Source organism: Chanodichthys erythropterus, chromosome 8 (genome assembly GCF_024489055.1).
Source record: "Chanodichthys erythropterus isolate Z2021 chromosome 8, ASM2448905v1, whole genome shotgun sequence".
Classification (NCBI taxonomy): domain Eukaryota; kingdom Metazoa; phylum Chordata; class Actinopteri; order Cypriniformes; family Xenocyprididae; genus Chanodichthys; species Chanodichthys erythropterus.
Genome location: NC_090228.1, coordinates 41,840,432 through 41,860,197, shown reverse-complemented (window position 1 = coordinate 41,860,197; position 19,766 = coordinate 41,840,432). Strand labels below are relative to the sequence as shown.

Here is a 19,766-nt window from a genome sequence, read left to right as displayed (position 1 = left end):
TCCGAATGTAAAAACATCTTATTAGCCGATTTGCCCCTTATGACAAACTCAATTAAACATCATGACTTATACAAAAATACAGTAATTCGTAATACCTTAGATGCATGGTGGAGTGTAAATAAAATAACCCAGAATCAGCTAATACCAAATTATTTTTCTCCTTTATGGCATAATCCAGACTTTACCATCAATAAATCACCGATTAGAAATAAAAAATGGAGTAACGCAGGAATTACACATTTACATCATTTGGTAACAGACAACAGACTGCTCAATTTTCCAGAATTAATGCAGAAATATAACTTGGGCAAAGATCAATATTTGTTCTATTTACAAATTAAAAATGTAATTGAAACTAAAATTGGTAAGAATTATCAAAAATCACCATTCTTTATCGAGAAAATAAATACAATAAGCAATTCAAGACAGCTATTATCTAAACTATACACCTTAATTTTATCTATAGATACAATATACACAATTCCAATTAAGCAATGGGACAAGGACCTAAACATAAACACAGATAATAATCTCTGGCGACAGGTTTGCAATAACACATTTAATACAAGTCGAAATACCAAAATTCAACTAATTCAGTACAAGATTATACATAGAACACACTTAACACAGTATAAAATGTTTAAAATGGGTATAGCGGAGTCTGACCAATGCATCCACTGCACTCTCAATACCCAAGATAATTATTTTCATGCACTCTGGACGTGTCCAACAGTCATTCCATTCTGGAAAGACGTTACTGCCAATCTCTCTATTTTTTTTAACTGTGAAATTCCAACAACCCCCTTATTGTGTCTTTTAGGTGATCACTCACAAATAAAAACCTCACCGGAATATATCCAACCTATACTTTTGTCTCTAGTTATCGCTAAGAAAACAATATTAATCAACTGGAAAAACAAAAACAAAATCTCAATTACACAATGGGTACAACTATTAAAGGACTACATTAATAATGAAAACCAGATAGCCATACTCAAATATAAAGTATCAGAATTCACGCGACAATATGGCACTATTGCCTATCACTTGAACATCCAACTAGCCTGACTGGTGAACAAATGCCCCTCATATAATATATTTCTTTACTATGTATGAAAGAGGGGGAAATATGTATGAATATTTGTGTATGAATATATAAATATGTATATAAATATGTATGCACACTCAATCTTATTTATTTTATATCACCTGTTTATATTCCTATACCCCTCCATATCTCAAATATTGCACTACTATTACAATAATTGTTTTCCTTTTTTCAACCCGTTATCTCCTCTCGTAACTATGTAAAAAGGATAGAATGCTCTTTTGTTGAATATTATAACTATTACTATAATCACTACTACAGTATACTACATATAATCATTCCTAATTATTATTATAATCATTATAATAATATCTTGTTCCTTTACCATTGAGTGTACTATGTTGCTTTTCAAGCATATTCTGCTAATTCCTTTCTTACTTCCCCTCCAAAGTTTCTACCTGTATCTATAAACTAGTAGAGGTGCAAGCACTGCTGTCACTAATTTCTTAATTTTATTTATTTATTTATTTTAGTTTATTTATCTATTTTTTTTTTTTTTTTTTTTTTTTTTTCCTCTTCTCTCTCTCTCCTCTTTCTCTCCCTCTCATAACCTTCTTTATCTCTCTCTATCTTTGTCTCTTTCTCTCTTTTTCAATCTCCTTATTTATCTTTTTGTCTCTTCTACCTTTTCCTCTCATCTGTATGTTGCTATTCCTTCTTATTATTTCGAATCGAAGAGAGAAAAAAGTATACTAAAGTGCCTTGCCATGTGCAGAAGTTATTAAGATCTGATTGGTCAAAAGATGACACCTAGCTGAAGCTTAGACTTCAGTATCATTTCTATTGAGCACCATGTGGTAAGGTCAATCAACGAAGGCGAGGCCGTGACTACGTCATGTACCAGTGGCTTAGAAAGGGCCTGCCATTGACCCACGAACTGTTAAAAAATTAACTAAGGTGTTGTAGTGTCAACCAACTAAGGCGAGGCCGTAACCAGGTAATACTCCAGTGGCTTAGAAAGGGCCTGCCAATGACCTACAAATGAGTAAGAACGGTGCTCAAGTGATATATCGCAGTGACTTTCTATTTTTAGAATGAAACAACTCTTTCTCTCTCTCTCTCTCTCTCTCTCTCTCTCTCTCTCTCTCTTTAATTTTCTCTATTTCACTCCTACTTTTCTTTCTATCTTCTCCCTTAGTACTTCTCTCTCCTCCGCTCCCACCCAAAGTTTTTTTTTTTTTTTTTTTTTAATTATTTAATTAGTTTATTTATTTAATTATTTTTTCCCTCTTCTTCTTTTTCACCTCTCTTCTCTTCTTATATAATTCTCAATATAATGAGAAAATATCTTAATAGTATTTGATATTAATAGGAATTTGCATATTAATAGATATCCTTTGTAAATAGATATGTAAAAAGAAATATATGGAAGTATATACACATTTTTTCTTATTCTTATTACATTATTATATCAGTAAATAGCCTATATCTTCAATTTTGTCTATTATATTCAAAAAGAAAGCTGACTGAATGTACCATGTTAATAACAATAGATGTTATAAAGAAGACATATATACCGTATCCCTGCATATTGGCATATATGTATGTATGAGTCTAATATATGTTTGTATGTGTATATATATGTATATTGGTGTATATGTATGTATTTTTGTATGTTATAGTTATACATTTACCATTTCTATATTCTGTGGAATAACCTCCACACTTCAGTATGTGATATATGACATTTATACTAGATATACTTACCAGATCATTTTTCATTGTCATTATTTTTTTTTTTTTTTCTTTTTTTTCCTTTTCTTTTCTTTTTCTCAATATGTTTGTTCTGTTATCTTTTCTCTATATCTTCCATCTCTCTCTGTATGTAGACTTCTTATGTTATGTCACCTTGTTATGTTATGTCACCTTTTCAATCATTAAAAAAAAAAAAAAAAAAAAAAAAAAGTATATTATATATTGGTTTAAATTTAAGAAAACTTTTATATATACATACATAAACACATTTCTAATAAGCTAATAATATAAAATATATATTTTTAAAGTAATTGTAAACAAATACACTTAAATTGTAGTAAATATATTTAAGATGGTACCACCTCAAATATATTTAGTACAATTTAAATTATTTCTTTTTCAATTATTTTAAAATATACTTTCATATTACAGTTAGAATATTTGAAAATTGCAATGGCATTTCAGTTTATTAGAAATGTATGCATTACTTTCACATTAGATTTTTAAGTATTGTATATTAAAATTTGTATATTAAAAAGTGGAAAAACTATTCAATATAAATGTTAAGACACGTACAAGTTTAAATTTAGAAAACATATATATATATATATATATATACATAAACACATTTCTAATAAGATTAAATGCTATTGAAATGTTCAAATATTCTAACTGTAATATAAAGTATATTTTTTAAAGTAATTGTAAAGTAATACACTTAAATTGTAGTAAATATATTTAAGGTGGAACCAATTTAATACAATATAATATTTTAAAATATATTGCAAATAACTTAAATTTTTTTAAATGACTTAAATACATTCTATTATTTTCACCTGGTTAATTCCACAATTAACTCTCTCTCTCTCTCTCTCTCACACACACACACACACACACACACACACACACACACACACACACACACACACACACCTCTAAGAACCATGTAATTACTACTTTAATTAAAGCAGGTTAAACAAGTTAAAAAATATCATATAAATGCAACTAGATACCATGTCATAGTTTTGTGGTACTTTTGAAAAACTGAAGAAGAAAGGTAATTTGCATTATTATAATATTCAGGTACTTGTTTTTTTTATCATATACTGCAAAAATAATTATTCAAACCTAATTTTCAATTAACTTAGTAAAAGTATTTCTAAACAATAACTTGATAGTTTTTAACCTTAAGCATGTCTTGACTAAGAAAGGTCATGTGGTGTTTTTTTGTTTTTTTTTACACGAGTATTGTTTTTATTAAATATCCACCTTTATCTTCTATATTGTTCTTCAGTAACTTGACCAAACTTCACCAGAAAAAGCTATCCCAATTTTACACCATCCAAACCAGCCTCAAAAACAATACTAAAGTATAAGGTGACTATTCAAATTGCTGAGGTTCAAAATGTTAATCTAGTCTTAAATGCAGTCCTTTGTTTAATGTATCTCTTAACATCTCTAATAGAAAAAGGAGGCCTCATAAACCAGGCTAATCTTCCGGAGCTACAAACAGTGCTAAGGTAACACTCAGTTTTCAACTCCTAAAAATATTAAAAGTCTGTTATTTGTCTTGTTTTCTAAATGACTAAATCCCCAAATTCTAGATCCTAGTGACTCAAGGTCTTGCCTGGTATACAGCCACCTCAATTAAAGGTAATACAAACACTGTAAATGGTTATTGGTATAACTTGGTTGCCTTAATAGAAAGTTGTGATAAATCTATTTTTTATTAGTGCAATAACCACAGCATAACCTCACGTGTATATCCAAGGCAGTGTCTGTTTCCAATGCTTAACTTTAAACTTGAGATTTTTCTTTTTTAACATTGATTCTCCTTTACAGACATGGATGACAAAAAAACTGAATCTGTAAAAGGATATATACACAATGTTTCAAGCCTGAAACGGGGTGCAAAGTGTCCTTATTTTGAGGCAGAAATCCAGGAGAAACACAAAATAAGAAGAGTGGTTGTTTAAACCAGAGCTTCACCCTGAATTCAAATCCGTCAATGCACAAAAGTAAGATTGATTTTTACTCATTTGTGTTGAAATGCACTTGAGATAAACTTTCTTTGTCCCCCTTACCTTAAAAACAGGACCCCAGTGCACTTGCATCACATCACTGTGCAACAGTCAAGAACCGATCAAGCTCAAGAAGTCCTCTTCAGTTTCAGATCAAGAATGACCTGCATCAAGGAGCTGGACTACAGCTACAATGCAACATTGACCGTCACAGAAAGTCCCAAAGTGCTTCCACTCTGTGATGTCCTAAAAATTGAGAAAGACTTTCAAAGAGTAAGTACTTGCATTCATTTTAACTTTACTTTCCATGATAACTCCACTATTTGCAGCTGCTGTACTAATTTTTTTATTTTAACTTCCCAATTGTAGGTGAATGTAAAGGTGCAGATTATCAGTATTGAAAGTCAAGGATACAACTATTCAAGATGGACGCCTCCTTCCCAACACAACATACAGAGTTGCTGACCACACTGGTCACATTGACTTTACTAATTAGGGTGAGAAGACCTTGACCATTGGCTCTTGGTATAGCATAAGCAATGTGTCAGTGCGACATTTTGAAGGTAAACCGCTAATCACTAGTACCAGAGACAGCGCTTTAAAAGAAGACCCTGAGCCTAACATGACTTGCACTGTACAGCACACCACCACCTCCACAAACATCACCACAGAAATCATCGGAGCAACAATCAATGTTCACCATATCTGCCCACGACAACACAAAATCACCAATATGCCCATGTCCGTGTCACGTGTTCACTGCCCCAAATGTAATACACATTACAAATTCACCTGCATCACCATGTACTCATACGGGAACATTACATTTAAAACTGCAAATAACATTCAAACGGCAACAATTGAGAACCACCTCATAAATTCCATAATTAATCTTCCAGAACAACCAACTGTAGACACCATAATTGATTTACTTTTAGCACTACCCCCAGTCAACATGACCATACACAATGGCAGAGTCACGCACATTTCAAAAACACTTGCACCATCACCACCTGCCACACAATCCTCCACCACACTGTTCCTTACAGACCTTGAATTGGAGCAGTTTGTTAGAGGACTTTTCTGATTCATCCTCATCCACATCCATCCCTCCAGCCACACTGCCACCCACATCCACTCCACCTACCATACCACCCTCATTTACCATTCCACCTACCATGCCACCCACAAAAGGCCAAAAACTCACCAAATGAAACCCACTCCCACCCAAAAAATAGGCTCCTTTGGCCAGCTGTCTGTTGAGGTGTGCATGCTCATTTATTGTAAATGCTACATGTGTGCTATATGCAAGGCTGTTTAAAGTATACAAATGTTTCCAAGTTTTAGTTGAAGGGGGAGGGAGTTGCTGGAGTGTGATGGCAAAAGTTAAATTATTTAATGTGTTTTTTTTTTTTTTTTTGTCTAATTAACTAAATATTCTTGTTTAGCCTTGATCCAGCATTTTGTTTGCTGAATTAAAGAATATATCCTCACTCATGTCCCTTGTTTCTACTTGTACCTGTGGTTCTCTACTTGAGTACTACGTATCTTTCAGGACTGTTGCTCTAATTTGCTAGATGAATTTTATGTATTTTTAAATGCATGTACTTGGGGTAGAAAACCCCAAAACAGACTTTTAAAGACAACCTTTTAGCTAAAATGTATGCTGCTTAAAGTGTGGTAATGATACCAAAACCAAATTGTCCATAAGTTTAATGAAATTGGAATTGACTCAAGAATGTTGAATCTTAAAGGGGCAAAACATTCTACAATTGCAAACAATATCTGGAAAGTTTTTTTTTTTTTTTTTTTTTTTTGCATGATACTGAAAGCTGCCCTTAACATCTTTCTCAATGTGGATTCCAAGTTGGTAACTGAGTAAAGCTACCACCAGTTTAAAATATTCACTTTTCCAAAGAACTTTAGAACCCTTTTCTATCACATGAAACTGAATTCACCTGATTCTTTTTGTGCTGATCACATTCAACATTTTACATTAAGACTCCCATTACAGTAGTTGCCATTTTGCAAAAGTACAATTTTCAGTTTTACTATACTCCTCTGACCTGCACATAAATGATTGAACATATTTTTGATTTTCATTGATATTCCCAAGATATTACTCTCCTAATGTGACCTTGCTTGTGTTTGTCTTATGTGAGTTAGCTTTAGCATATTAACTTCATTAGCATTAAGTTAGCTTAGCATGCTAATCTGGTTAACATGCCATTTTTTTGTATATTCTCTCACACTAAAACTTCTCTTCAGTAGCTTGGTAGATGTGCATCCTCAAGTAGCTCAGTGTATAAAGCCAAATACTTGAAAAGCACCTTACAGTTGTGGGTTTGAATCCAGGTTGGTGTGATTTAATGAAATTGTGTTTTGATTTCTTTATTGCCTCTGGGGTTAGAAATGTTTATTCATGCTGTTTTTTTTTTTTTTCTTCTTTTTTAATCTAAGCTTCTGTACGTTGAGTTAATTCTCACCCATAATTCTGAAATGGCTGTTTTTCATATTAATTCGTTTTTGCTTTTCCTGTTCCATATTGAGCTAGAGCATGATGACAGCATGATGCAGAATGATCTAAAGTAAAGTTATTAAATATAACATGCAGTGAATATTTATATTAATTCATTTTGAGTTCATTTTTACATGAACTACTGAACCTTGGCAGTTGCATGATTCTACACCTGAGTAACACCCAGAGGCTGTGGGTTTGAATCCCATGTGAGGCATCTTTATACAATTGTGTGTAATGAGTCATTTTCATTCATTTATTATCCAAATAAGCATTGTAATAATCTTTATTGCTCTTATATTAGTCTTTGCAGTTCATTCTGTGATCATTCTCATCTGAACTTCTATTGATTTTCATTTAATTTCCACCTGTCCTTCTGAACCAGCTGTTTTGCATGTACATTCAATTTCTGCTGTTTTTGCTCTTCCTGCTCCGTATTGCGCTACTGCCCCTTCCGGGGCTTGGCCCCGAATTGCTGCTTGCAGCTATATTTCTGATTGCAACTGTACATTTGTAGACGTTTGAAAATAGACAATAATAGGCCTATAATTAAAGGTGCAATGTGTACATTTTAGGAGGATCTATTGACAGAAATGCAATATAATATACATAATTATGTTTTCAGTGGTGTATAAAGACCATATATATAATAAACCATTATGTTTTTATTACCTTAGAATGAGCCATTTCTGTCTACATACACCACGGGTCCCCTTACATGTTAAATCACCATTTTGCGCCGACATGTTTCTACAGTAGCCCTAAATGGACAAACTGCTCTATAGAGTGTGTTTGATTGAATAGCTACTCTCTGCTGTCTCAGACGACGACATAAGAGTATCAAAGAGCACACCCAGGTTCCTAACTGATGACGAAGACTTGACAGAACATCCATCAAGTGTTAGACAATATTCTAGGTTATTACCTACAGAGGTTTTTGGTCTGTTTTTTCTGAATTTAGTAGTAGGAAATTACAAGTCATCCATTTTTTATATCAGCTATCTCCCAAGGGTAGCATGTACAGAGTGAAAACCTACGGTCCTAGTACTGAGCCTTGAGGTACTCCATATTGAACTTGTGATCGGTATGACATCTCTGTTTACTGCTACAAACTGATAACAGTCAGATATGTATGATTTGAACCATGCCAATGCAGATCCACTAATGCCAACATAATTATCTTGCTGGAGTCATTATTTATATGAAGGCTTCAAGCAAAAAAAAAAAAAAAAAATCATTGCTGTACACTTTCGTTTAAATATCAGCTCATTAAACCTTTGCTGAGCAGGAAAAAGAATGCACCATACCTGCATATTGTGGCTGTCTGCAAATTTAAGTCATGCTCTGCCAAATACACCTTCAAATTAAAAACAAACCAGCCAAATCTCTGAATAAAGTTAAAATCTGGGTCACCCAGAAAGGTAAAATCCAACACAAAATGGGTGAATCACTGACCCATGGACCAAGTCAGTTTTTTTACAGCAAGTTTACGTCAACACCCACAGAAGAGCTACTAGATGGAAATATGAGCAGCTGCCTTAAAGGTGGGGTAAGTAGATTTTGAAAAATGCTGTTGGACATTCTTGATATCTGAAGTCAACCCAAACAAACCCACCACTAACCACCCTGGCCTGCTCCGAGTTCTCGAGGTCTCGAACCCCATCCTGATCGCTGCTGGCAGGTGAGACGAGTGCACTAACAATGACACTAAACACTGCATTCTCTAGCGGCTGTAAATACAAACAAGAGTTCGTTGTAAGCCTCTTTTCAGGTCTTCCTGCTTAGCTCTCTCCAGCGCTGGAAAGCATTTCTAATAAATTATGTGGGACCTAAAGCACTTGCCTAAACCACTTGCACTCATTTCAGTGATAGTCTTTTGAGCTCTTTTGTATTGTCTCATCATCTTTCTTTCTTGAGTTTTTTTTTCTTCAAATCTCCCTCTTTCTTGTTCCGTTTCCTCGACTGTTATAGCTACGCCCCCTAATGCTGATTGGTTAGATGTTTGTTGTTGGTGTTGGCCCGACTAACTTCCAAACATTTTTTTCAAAATCTACTTACACCACATTTAAGAAAAATGTGCTCAAAGTAATATGTTCAGAGGTAAGAATAAACCAGAAGCTCCACAGAGACATTGATTGATGTGCACCTCACACAAACGATTCAAAGAGAGTGTGAAACATCACATTTCAAAATGCCAGGATACATACAGCATGGACCCTTTTGGGGTCCATTTGTTCACAGATATGGGCACCAGTATTCTCACTGAACACCTGAGAAGTACGTGTCCTGTGACCCTCTACCTTGACACCACTGGGTGACTCGTTTCAAAAATTTCGATTCAAGATAGAAGAGTGCTGTACTACTCCTTAGGGCTGGGCGGTATATCGAGTTTGTACGATATATCGATATATTTTTTGTATATGATACGGAATGAGGCAACACCATTTATATCGATATAGGCTAGTAGTTTTATACAAGCACATCTTAAACATAGCGGTGGATGTCACAAAGTGCAGCTGCGGGGAAAAAGAATAATATATTTTTTGTCCTAAACATGAGACATGCTTAATATTAAGGGCTTTAAAAGTAGCCTAACTCATAAGATATATTTAACATGTAAGTTATAGTTTAAAGTGGCTTGCCCCGTCAGATGGTCTGAGTCTGACAGATTCATGTGCTGACAGATAGACTACTTGCACTGTTTAATGCGTTTGTGATGTGTTGTTTTCCTCAGCGCCTAACGTACATTTCACAAGTATATTCTCCATCTGTAAATGGTAGAACGTCATACAAATATTTCCATTTTGCTTTCAGGAGTGGATGAGCCTTCTGCCAGCAAATCCCCTCTAAACTTGATAGACTTCCGTGAAAGAGCGCCGCCGCGTACATTCGCGTCAAACAGATGGAGCTCAGTAGAATAGGATCGCCATAATTCGGACTAAAATATACATTTTGCTAAAATGTTTGTTGTTGAACAATAAATGTGCCATATATAGAATTTGTAATAGCAGTAACTGTATAGCCTATAGCTAATCAGCGATATTTAGGGCTAATCAGCCCTACTACTCCCTGTCCTAACTACACGTGATGCGACATGCGATAAAAGGTATCTTTTCCATGTTAATCTGTGTTTTTATCCTAACCAGCCTTGAAGGTGATGTGCAACGATTCTGTTTTAGAAACGGTTTCTATTTCTCTGCGACTTCGCTACTGGAACAGCAACACAAAATATGGCAATGATAATCCCAGGTACTGTTTATGCGCTTTATTTAATGTGTCTAAAGTGTCTAATGCGAGTTTGAATATCATTTTGTTCAGTAGCCGTACTGAAAGCAACAATTTCAACCTCAGATCTTCAAAATAAATGAAAGGAAACAAGAACGTTCAAACGGTCAACTCATTGTGAACAGAAAAGTGTATTCTATGACAAAGATTGTTGTCAGTATGTAAAAATGGTGTAATATTCGTGAATTTGATTATGTACTTATCCATTTTATTCCCAGATAGCTCACGTACGTCTGCAAGATGTCTGTTAAAGATCACTTCATATGGAAAGCATCTGCTGTTTACAAACATCTGATAGACATCTTTAAGATGTCAGTTTTACATACATTCTAAATCATAAACATTTTAAAGACATCTTCTAATTGACATCTGACAGGAAACGTCCTATAGACGTATTGCAGATGAGCAAACGCTCTAAAAAATACGCCTTTCAGACGTAAACACAGACATCAAATAAACGTCTCCGAGATATACGTGTGCTATCAGGGTTGCGAGTGCTCTTGGAGCTTGCCGAGAGAGCCCGCCCACATGCTCTACTGATTGGCTGTAATTTTTGATTGACATTAGCACATATCATAATCGCGTCTGATGTGGAACAGGCAAATTGTTTGTCGCTGGAATCTTATCGCATCACGTCTTGTTAGGACACAGTACACTTCCAGGAGGGGGTTGTGATGCACCACCTCTCCTGGTCTCTGAAATGCTTTTGAATGAACTTTCAGTTTCCCCATTACATTTTACAATTCATTCTCGCAGGTGGAAACTGATTATAGCTGGGCACTGATGCACAGTGTTTTACTTGCATTTAACAAGGAGAATGTAAACTCATATCTTGACAGAGCATGTGATATTTGTCAGGGGAAAAGTTTGCTATTTAAAGCCATTCACTATTCTGTATATGTGCTCTGCCTTTGTTTTTAAAGCAGTCCGTCAGGCAATGCTCAGCCAGACAGAAGACAAGGGCCTGGCAGAGTTTGCAACATTTTGCTTTTCCAGACTGCTAAATTCAAGCACCATTCCTGAAGCCACACAGATCTTCCGGGCATTTTGTACCATCCAAAATACACAAGAAAGTGTTGAGGAAAGTGTTCGTCTTTTGGATTCTATTATCAAAAAATCCAAAGAAAAACAACCCAAGAGGAACGTTGAAGAAAAAAACAATTAAGTTCACGTTTCACTGAGTATTTTCAAAAGGTGTTGGAAGAGGCTAGTGAGCAGGGCACACATGACATCTCTGAAGATAACCCATACTTCTGTCCAGGGATCATCAGCTTGCTTTTCAAAACATTTATTGAATTTTTTTCAATGTGGAGTGGCTTGCTATTAGGGGAAAACACATGCCTCAAGTGTGAAAAGACAAGTGACAACAACTGTCATGTGGAGAAATGGTTTGGGATTGTCAAACACAAAATGTACCCATCCTTGAAGGCCAGGTACAAAGAACATGTGATCCAACATAACCTGGCCCAAGGTTTATTGCTCAAGCCTGCGCCACCAGTGAATGTTGGGGAACCCGTTGAGGCATGGAAGAGGATAGAGGCAAGGTTTTTGGCTAGGAAATCGAAATTCTACTTTGCTCCACACTCAGTGCCAGTCCACCACAAAAAAACAAACAAAAAAGGCACAATTCCTCTTGCTCCAGCAAGAGGAACAAGGGACACATGATCCATGTAATGTTCCTTTGGAAGTTCCTCCAATATTAAGAATAATAATATTACATACATTAAAAAACAACCCAAAAAAAATCACTCTGGGCCATTACAGAAGCAGGAAGAAAATTAAATATTACAAATAAAATTTAAATTAAGAAAAAAATATTCAAGTTTGTCATTGTAGGTTGACATGATGTGAACAAAAAGACCGACAAAGCTACTTGTAGCTATTGTGTAGGACTCAAATGAAAAGAACTAGTACCTGCTCCATTATTGAACATTCCAGACATTAAAGCCCTTGAATGGGTATTTGGAAAGGTATGCTCATTATGAAAATAGTTATTTTATGTACAAGTAAGACAGTATAGCATTTAGGACATAATCTGAATAATTTCTGAATAATTTTTTCTGCTTGATGATTCAGTCTATAGAGTTACATCTGGGCCATTCTTAATACAAAGGGTTCAACGACTCCCCTATACCAGCTGAGCAATTTTACCACAGATGTAATCCTGCATGGTAAAAAGGAGCAGATGGAAACAAAGTTTACGAAAAGTAAAAGTAAAAGTAAACTACTTTTTTTTTCTTTTTTTTGAGTCTTTACATCTATGCAAAAATAACTTTGAATTTCTATCTTTTTATGATACAGGTCAGCTTTGAGAAATATGATTGGTTCGAAGCTTAACAAATATTTTGTTTCGAATCAGTGGTTCGGAGGGTGTATCAAACTGGCAAAGTCACGCAGAGGGTGAGTAATTAATGACAGAATTTTCATTTTTGGGTGAACTAACCCTTTACACACTGCAAATGTCAAAAAAATGTCTCGTATCATATTTCCGATTTTCTTCTTAGATAAAATGTGAATTATGCAGTAGGTGGTTTCACATTAAAATGCCTGAAAATAGTGGTCCCACCAGAAGATCAATCATGGTCCTGTGCTTTAAGCTTGTAAATAATTTATCTATCATTTATTTTCGGTTTTGTAGCAGATGTAATGTTTTGTTCACTTTGTTACCATGTACGGGTTTATATAAATATATAAAATTTAAGTGTTTTGTAAGTGCCTTTTTTTGTATTTTACTGAATTCAACACTATTCTCCAGAGAGCATGTCCAGAATTCAACACCACCAAAATCTAGAAGAAAAGAACAATGAAAATTTTAAATCTGTAGTCTGTTTGAGTTCACATAAATATGTCCAGCTTGTGGAACAAAATCAAGTTAACTTTGTGACTTTGTAGAGCAAACAAGGCATAGCAAACGCACACCTAAAGAGGTGCAAGTTGAAGAAAAATGCAGTATGGTAAAATGGAAATAACTGCACACTCACTGACGCATAGGCTTAGTATTTATTCACCAAAATTTCAGCTAGTAGCCTTTGTTAAGGTATAGTTTCACAAGAATGGAGAATAGTATAAGTAAGGATGGTAATTGTACACAGCTGAGAGCAATGAGATCATAACATCCAATGAGAGACTAATTGACAATTAGGTTCTAACATGAGAAGTAACAACCTCAACAAATTAAACTATAAAAACAAGGTATAAAAATGAATAAAATTACAATCAAACAAAAATTAATTTATAACATCCACAAAAAAAAAAATAGCTAAAAACAAAACCACATCAGAATAATCACTAAAACATTAAACAGTTAAGCGATTAAAAATAAAATACTGACATGAAAAAACTACTGACATAAGGACAACAAAAAAACAACTTAAATCAAAATCAACATATAAACCATGTGGAGTCAAGGTTTTTAGTTTATGAATTGAGAAAGACTCCCAGTTGAGTAGAATTTGGTCCAAATCACCACCTCTCCTCTGTGAAGATATTTTCTGGATTCCTATATATCGTAATGAAGTAAGAAGATGATTAAAATCAGTGAAATGTTTGGCCAATGGATAATTCATATTTTTACATCTTATAATACTACGGTATTCAGCAATGTGAGTTTTAAGTTCTCTACTGGTTTGTCCTACGTATGATTTACCACAAGGGCAAGTTACAGGATAAATGACTGCTTTGGTTTTACAACTGATTATTCCTTTAATAGGGATCGATTTACCGGTGTGTAGGTGTTTAAACAATGTACAACAATACGTATAATTACATTGATTACACAAACCACAACGATGATTTCGATCTGGAATAGATGTCAGTGTCATTTGAGTTGTTGTGGTTGGGGGAAATAAATCTGATCTCACTAAATAATTTCTTAAGTTTCGTCCACGTTTAAAGGATTAGTTCACTTTCAAATAAAATTTTCCTGATAATTTACTCACCCCCATGTCATCCAAGATGTTCATATCTTTCTTTTGTCAGTCAAAAAGAAATGAAGGTTTTTGATGAAAACATTCCAGGATTTTTCTCCTTATAGTGGACTTCAATGGCATCCAAACAGTTGAAGGTTAAAATTACAGTTTCAAAGGGCTTTAACGATACCAGACGAGGAATAAGGGTCTTATCTAGTGAAACGATCGGTCATTTTCGTTTAATTCAGTTATTATCATTTAAAGCCCTTTGAAGCTGCACTAAAACTAATTTTGACCTTCAACCATTTGGAGGCCATTGAAGTCCATTATAAGGAGAATAATCCTGGAATGTTTTCATCAAAAACCTTCATTTCTTTTTGAATTTGATTAGCCTTATATCTTCTATAATAAGAAGATTCTTTAATATCAATAAGATTCTTATTGAAATCATCCTGTTTACTACATATTCTTTTTAATCGACACAGGCTATTCTTTAAAGGTAATGGATGGTAAGAATCCACTCTCAATAACATGTTACGAGCTGTTGTTTCTTATAAAGATCGGTATATAAGCAAATATCATCAAGAACTATCCATAAGTCCAAGAAACTAATTTTATTAGGGTCATAGTCCATAGTAAATGATAAAAAAATCAAAGTAAAAAAACAAAAAAACACATTCTACTCAAACAGTTCCAGAGTTCCAAAAAATCCAGAGTCTTTCTGGATTCATGGTTTAAATGTTGATTTTGATTTAAGTTGTTTTTTGTAGTCCTCTGGAGTTTTTTTCATGTCAGTATTTTATTTTTAATCGCTTAACTGTTTAATGTTTTAGTGATTATTCTGATGTGGTTTTGTTTTTAGCTATTTTTTTTTGTGGATGTTATAAATTCATTTTTGTTTGATTGATTTCATTCATTTTTATACTTTGTTTTTATATTTTAATTTGTTGAGGTTGTTACTTCTCATGTTAGAACCCAATTGTCAATTAGTCTCTCATTGGATGTTCTGATGTCATTGCTCTCAGCTGTGTACAGTTACCATCTTTACTTATACTATTCTCTATTCTTGTGAAACTATACCTTGATGACAGGCTACTAGCCGAAATGTTGGTCAATAAACACTAAGCCTATGCTTCAGTGAGTGTGCAGTTGTTTCCATTTTACTATGTGACTTTACCACTTTTCCCAAGTTTTGATTCAATTTGTGCAACAATTGAAGAAATATATTTGGAGTTTTACAACAGGTAGGTGTCTAAGATATATAAGGTTTAAGTATATTTTTACAAGGGAAAATCGAAAGATTCAAAACATGTTGTATTTGTTCCCTTTTAGCCTACAGAACATACTACAGGCCAATGTTTCACCCAGTTCAAGTTTGAAAATTCTCATTTTTATGAAGACTGACATGGTACAGTTTCACTTTACAACTTCAATATTCTTTATGATTACAAAAATTGCCCTTGAACAACTTTCGAATGATGAAAAATACCGTAAAGTACACACAACACTTCACAGTTTGATTGCTGACATATGTACACCGATATATTGATATTGTGACTATTGGGCATATAGGCAGACAGACAGGGCTTAGGCTAAACCAGGATTAGACTGTAGTTCAATTAGGATATTTAAGTAGTTTTTATAAACATATCCTAGAAAAAGACATTGCTGGTGTGTATCTTAATACAAAACAGTGGCAATGACATATTTTAAGATATGTCAGTACAAGTTGCTTTCAGTTAAAACAGCTTAAACATGCATTTTAGTCCAGGACTAGCTTAAGCCTTGTCTGTGAAACCGGGGGATAAAGCTCAATACATTTTACATGGTGAAACAGATTGTTTTACGGTTGTTTGAACTGTATTTCTTTCACCTCACTGAATGTAATACTGCCAAATCAAACTTGGCAGGTTAATTTTTTTTACAAAGAGTTTGTATGGCACGGTCGCTGTCCATGGTGCTGAAAGCTAATCCTTCATCTGTGGACCAGTGTATTAAAATAACTGTTAAAGTACTTGGATTGTTTTATATATACACATACACACAAGCCTGGATTTATGTTTCAATATTTTTCAAAGGATTTCTCAGAAACAACATTACAGTCCTTATGTGCAAAATAGAATAATACTAACATCTCGAAGTTGCACTACCTGCACCTTTAAGTTTCAATATCTTTTAAGTCGCTGCATAGATTGACCTAAAATCACTAAATTATTATCAAGCGCCCTCTAAAGGACACACAACATCTCAAAGTTTGGGGATTGTCCTATTTGTTGAAGTCTGCTGACTTGATATACAGTAACATACAGCACTCAATTTCACAAGATGGAACAGAAATGTTCAGAACATGCTGGAATGTCTTCCTTGTAGTCTACTGAACATCATACAGGCCAATGTTTCACATCAGATGAAGTTTGGAGATGCACATTTTTATAAAGACCCGGCATCTCAGCATCTGACATGGTACAGTTTCACCTTACAACCTATATATTTTTAATGATTACAAAAATTACCCTTAATTGACTTGTAAAAAATGTAACATACTCTACACCAAAAAGTACACACTACACCTTATAGCTTGGGTATGGCCATATTTATTGAGTTCACTAGACCTGGTAATGCTACATCATATAAAGCTCAGTAAATTTTGTATAGTTCAAGAAGTTTTTGTTTTCTGTAATGTCTATCTTTTTAACAGGATATACTGTAGCTAAACATTTAATCTCAAACGAACTTGACAATGTTCATTAAAAAAAAAACTTTTTTCAAAGTTTTTATGAGATGTCGCTGTCCATGCACATGGTGCTGAAATAACTGTTTGTTTTAATGAATCAAAATTTAGGTTTCTATAGTTTTTGACTTACACAAAAACAATTTCAAAATGTAAGCATTATCTGGAGGATGCATAAAATCTCCTAGATGTTCTTACCTACACCTTGACAAAGTGGCGAAGCACTTTTAACAGTTATTTCAGTTCATTGCCACACAGCTGAAATGTTAGCATTCAGCACAATGGAAGCATCATGACAAACTATCAAGGTCAATAGTCAAACTGACCCCAGGATGATCACCAAATAGTGATGAGAAACTGAGGCTTTCTGAAGCATTCAAAGCTTTCATCAAATTGTGCTGAAAAATTACTCAAAGCTTTTAACACAGTGCATATTAGCGACATCTGGTGGTCAGACTTGTTTTCTCCATATCTAACAAATCATCATGGAGCAAATCTCCGGTTTGAAGCAGCTCCAATTTTTTCAAACCAGCTGTCCCGACTTTTCGATACTGCATGATGTTCGAAGCTTCAAACGTCATCAATCACGTGGTATTGTCATCTCGATACAAGCATCGGTATAGTGTGTGATAAAATAGTGCTTTGAACACTGCATCGGAACAACAGAGCCTTGGCATCAACCGTCCCATGACTACCAAATAGCTGAATGAGGAGTGTTTTTTAAGGACTTACCTTTCCAGCCAAGCATTTCACTTTTTTGCACACCAGTTGACACATTCACATTAAGACTTTCAGCACACTAGGAATCGGTCACCTTGATTTTGGCAAGTAAGATATGTTCCTAGATCAACATCTTTGTTGATCCTGGAACAACATTCCAATCAACCAATCAGTTTATGTCAAGTTTAGGCTTGAAACCAGGGTTAGTTGCTTCTACATCAATGTTATTCACCTATCTCTCCCCTCTGATTTTAGGGATAAGTTACGGGTAGGTTTAGGGGTTGGAATAGGGTTAAGACTAAATTTTCAGACTGGAATGTTGTTCCAGGATCAACAAAATATGTTGATCCAGGAACATGTCTTATTTGGCAAAATCAGTGACCATAGGACTCTTAAGGACTGATTTATGGTATAGAACCAATGGGACCTATGCTTTTAACAGCTTAAATTTTCTAGTTTTATTGTGTTGTTTCAGGCTCATATATTGTAAATACATATGATTTGAATTCATACTTCAAAATGGTTGCATCTATTTAAGCACTTCAAACTCACACACAGTATAATCTGACGCCATTTTAATCGACCCCACTGACACTGACCACAAGTAAATCATCTGTGAAGGTGATTTTTGAAATTGCTCCTTTTCCTGCAATTTCTTCCCAGAAAGAATTTGCAAATAACATTTCAGGTTGGTTTGATATTTGAAACTCTTCTCACACTAAAGACACTTTCAAAGGCTTCTCTCCAGTGTGAACTCTCATGTGGACTTTAAGGCTTTCTTTTTGAATGAAACATTTTCCACAGTGTTGGCAGGTGAAAAGGTTCTCTCCATTGTGAATTCTCATGTGGGCTTTAAGGCTGTATTTTAGAGTAAAACTTTTCTCACACTCTTGGCAGGGGAAAGGGCCCTCTAAAGTGTGAACTCTCATATGTTTTTTAAGATTACCTTTTTCAGCAAAACTTTTCCCACACTGATGGCAGGTAAAAGGCTTCTCTCCAGTATGAACTCTCATGTGGGCTTTAAGGTGTCCATGATGATTGAAACCCTTTCCACACTCTTGGCAGGTGAAATGACTTCTAGCTCTTGCCTTTTTGGAGTAAGTATTTTCAGTCTGAGAGCAGCTAAAAAAAATGTCTCCAGTTATGAAATCATGGTGATTTTCATTGGGTTTTTGGCTCTCCTCTTTCAGCACCATCAGGTCTAAGGTGAAAAAAGAAATACAAATATATAATTATAAATTAGATTATAAATTAGCCTCAGTTTAATAGCACAAAGCAACAGACATCAAAAGATTTAGACATGTAAAGCATTAACGGCAACATAAAGCATCCAAACCAACAACAAGTATGCTAAATCCTACACCAACTAAGCTATCGAGAGTGTCGTTACCTGAAATCTCAGAACAATTTTTCCACATATTCAACTCTTCGCTTTCTTTAGGACACATCTAAAAAAAAAAATTCAACCAGCTCCTCAAAAAAACAACAAAAAAAGTGTTACCAAGGAGAATTGGGTTTATTATAGACAATCTCAATTCTCTCATTTATGTCTAAAATATTAGAAACACAATGTCCTCTCAACTATGTTCATATTAGCAGAAAACAGTATGGATCCCCGTCATACCAGGGAACTTTTGGCATCTGGTTGCATTATTAAATCTTTTGACAACATTACTAAAACATTCTCTTCGGTAAATGTCTCAAATGTTAAAATGGAGCTCTACCAACAGAAGAGGTGCAACCAAAAACCATTGTTCTTTTAATCCAGCCAAGGGGGTCA

The 19,766-nt window shown here is 34.5% G+C and overlaps 2 protein-coding genes across 4 annotated transcripts in view; both read right to left on the bottom strand.

The window, feature by feature from the left end:
- Positions 1-19,766, bottom strand: part of LOC137024952 (uncharacterized) — a 55,468-nt gene that overhangs the window by 27,209 nt on the left and 8,493 nt on the right. The window contains exons 8-9 of one of the 3 annotated variants that reach the window (XR_010895802.1): positions 18,933-19,187; positions 13,622-14,126 (exon numbers count right to left, since the gene is read on the bottom strand). The gene's annotated coding sequence lies outside the window, so the exon portion shown is untranslated. Of the gene's footprint in view, positions 1-13,621; positions 14,127-14,971; positions 19,188-19,766 lie in introns of those variants that run through there. The other 2 variants (XR_010895801.1, XM_067392925.1) reach the window with 2 other exon arrangements.
- LOC137025260 (gastrula zinc finger protein XlCGF49.1-like) lies at positions 18,700-19,182 on the bottom strand. The gene has a single exon (XM_067393277.1). The coding sequence runs from the start codon at positions 19,180-19,182 to the stop codon at positions 18,700-18,702; it is 483 nt and encodes a 160-aa protein (XP_067249378.1).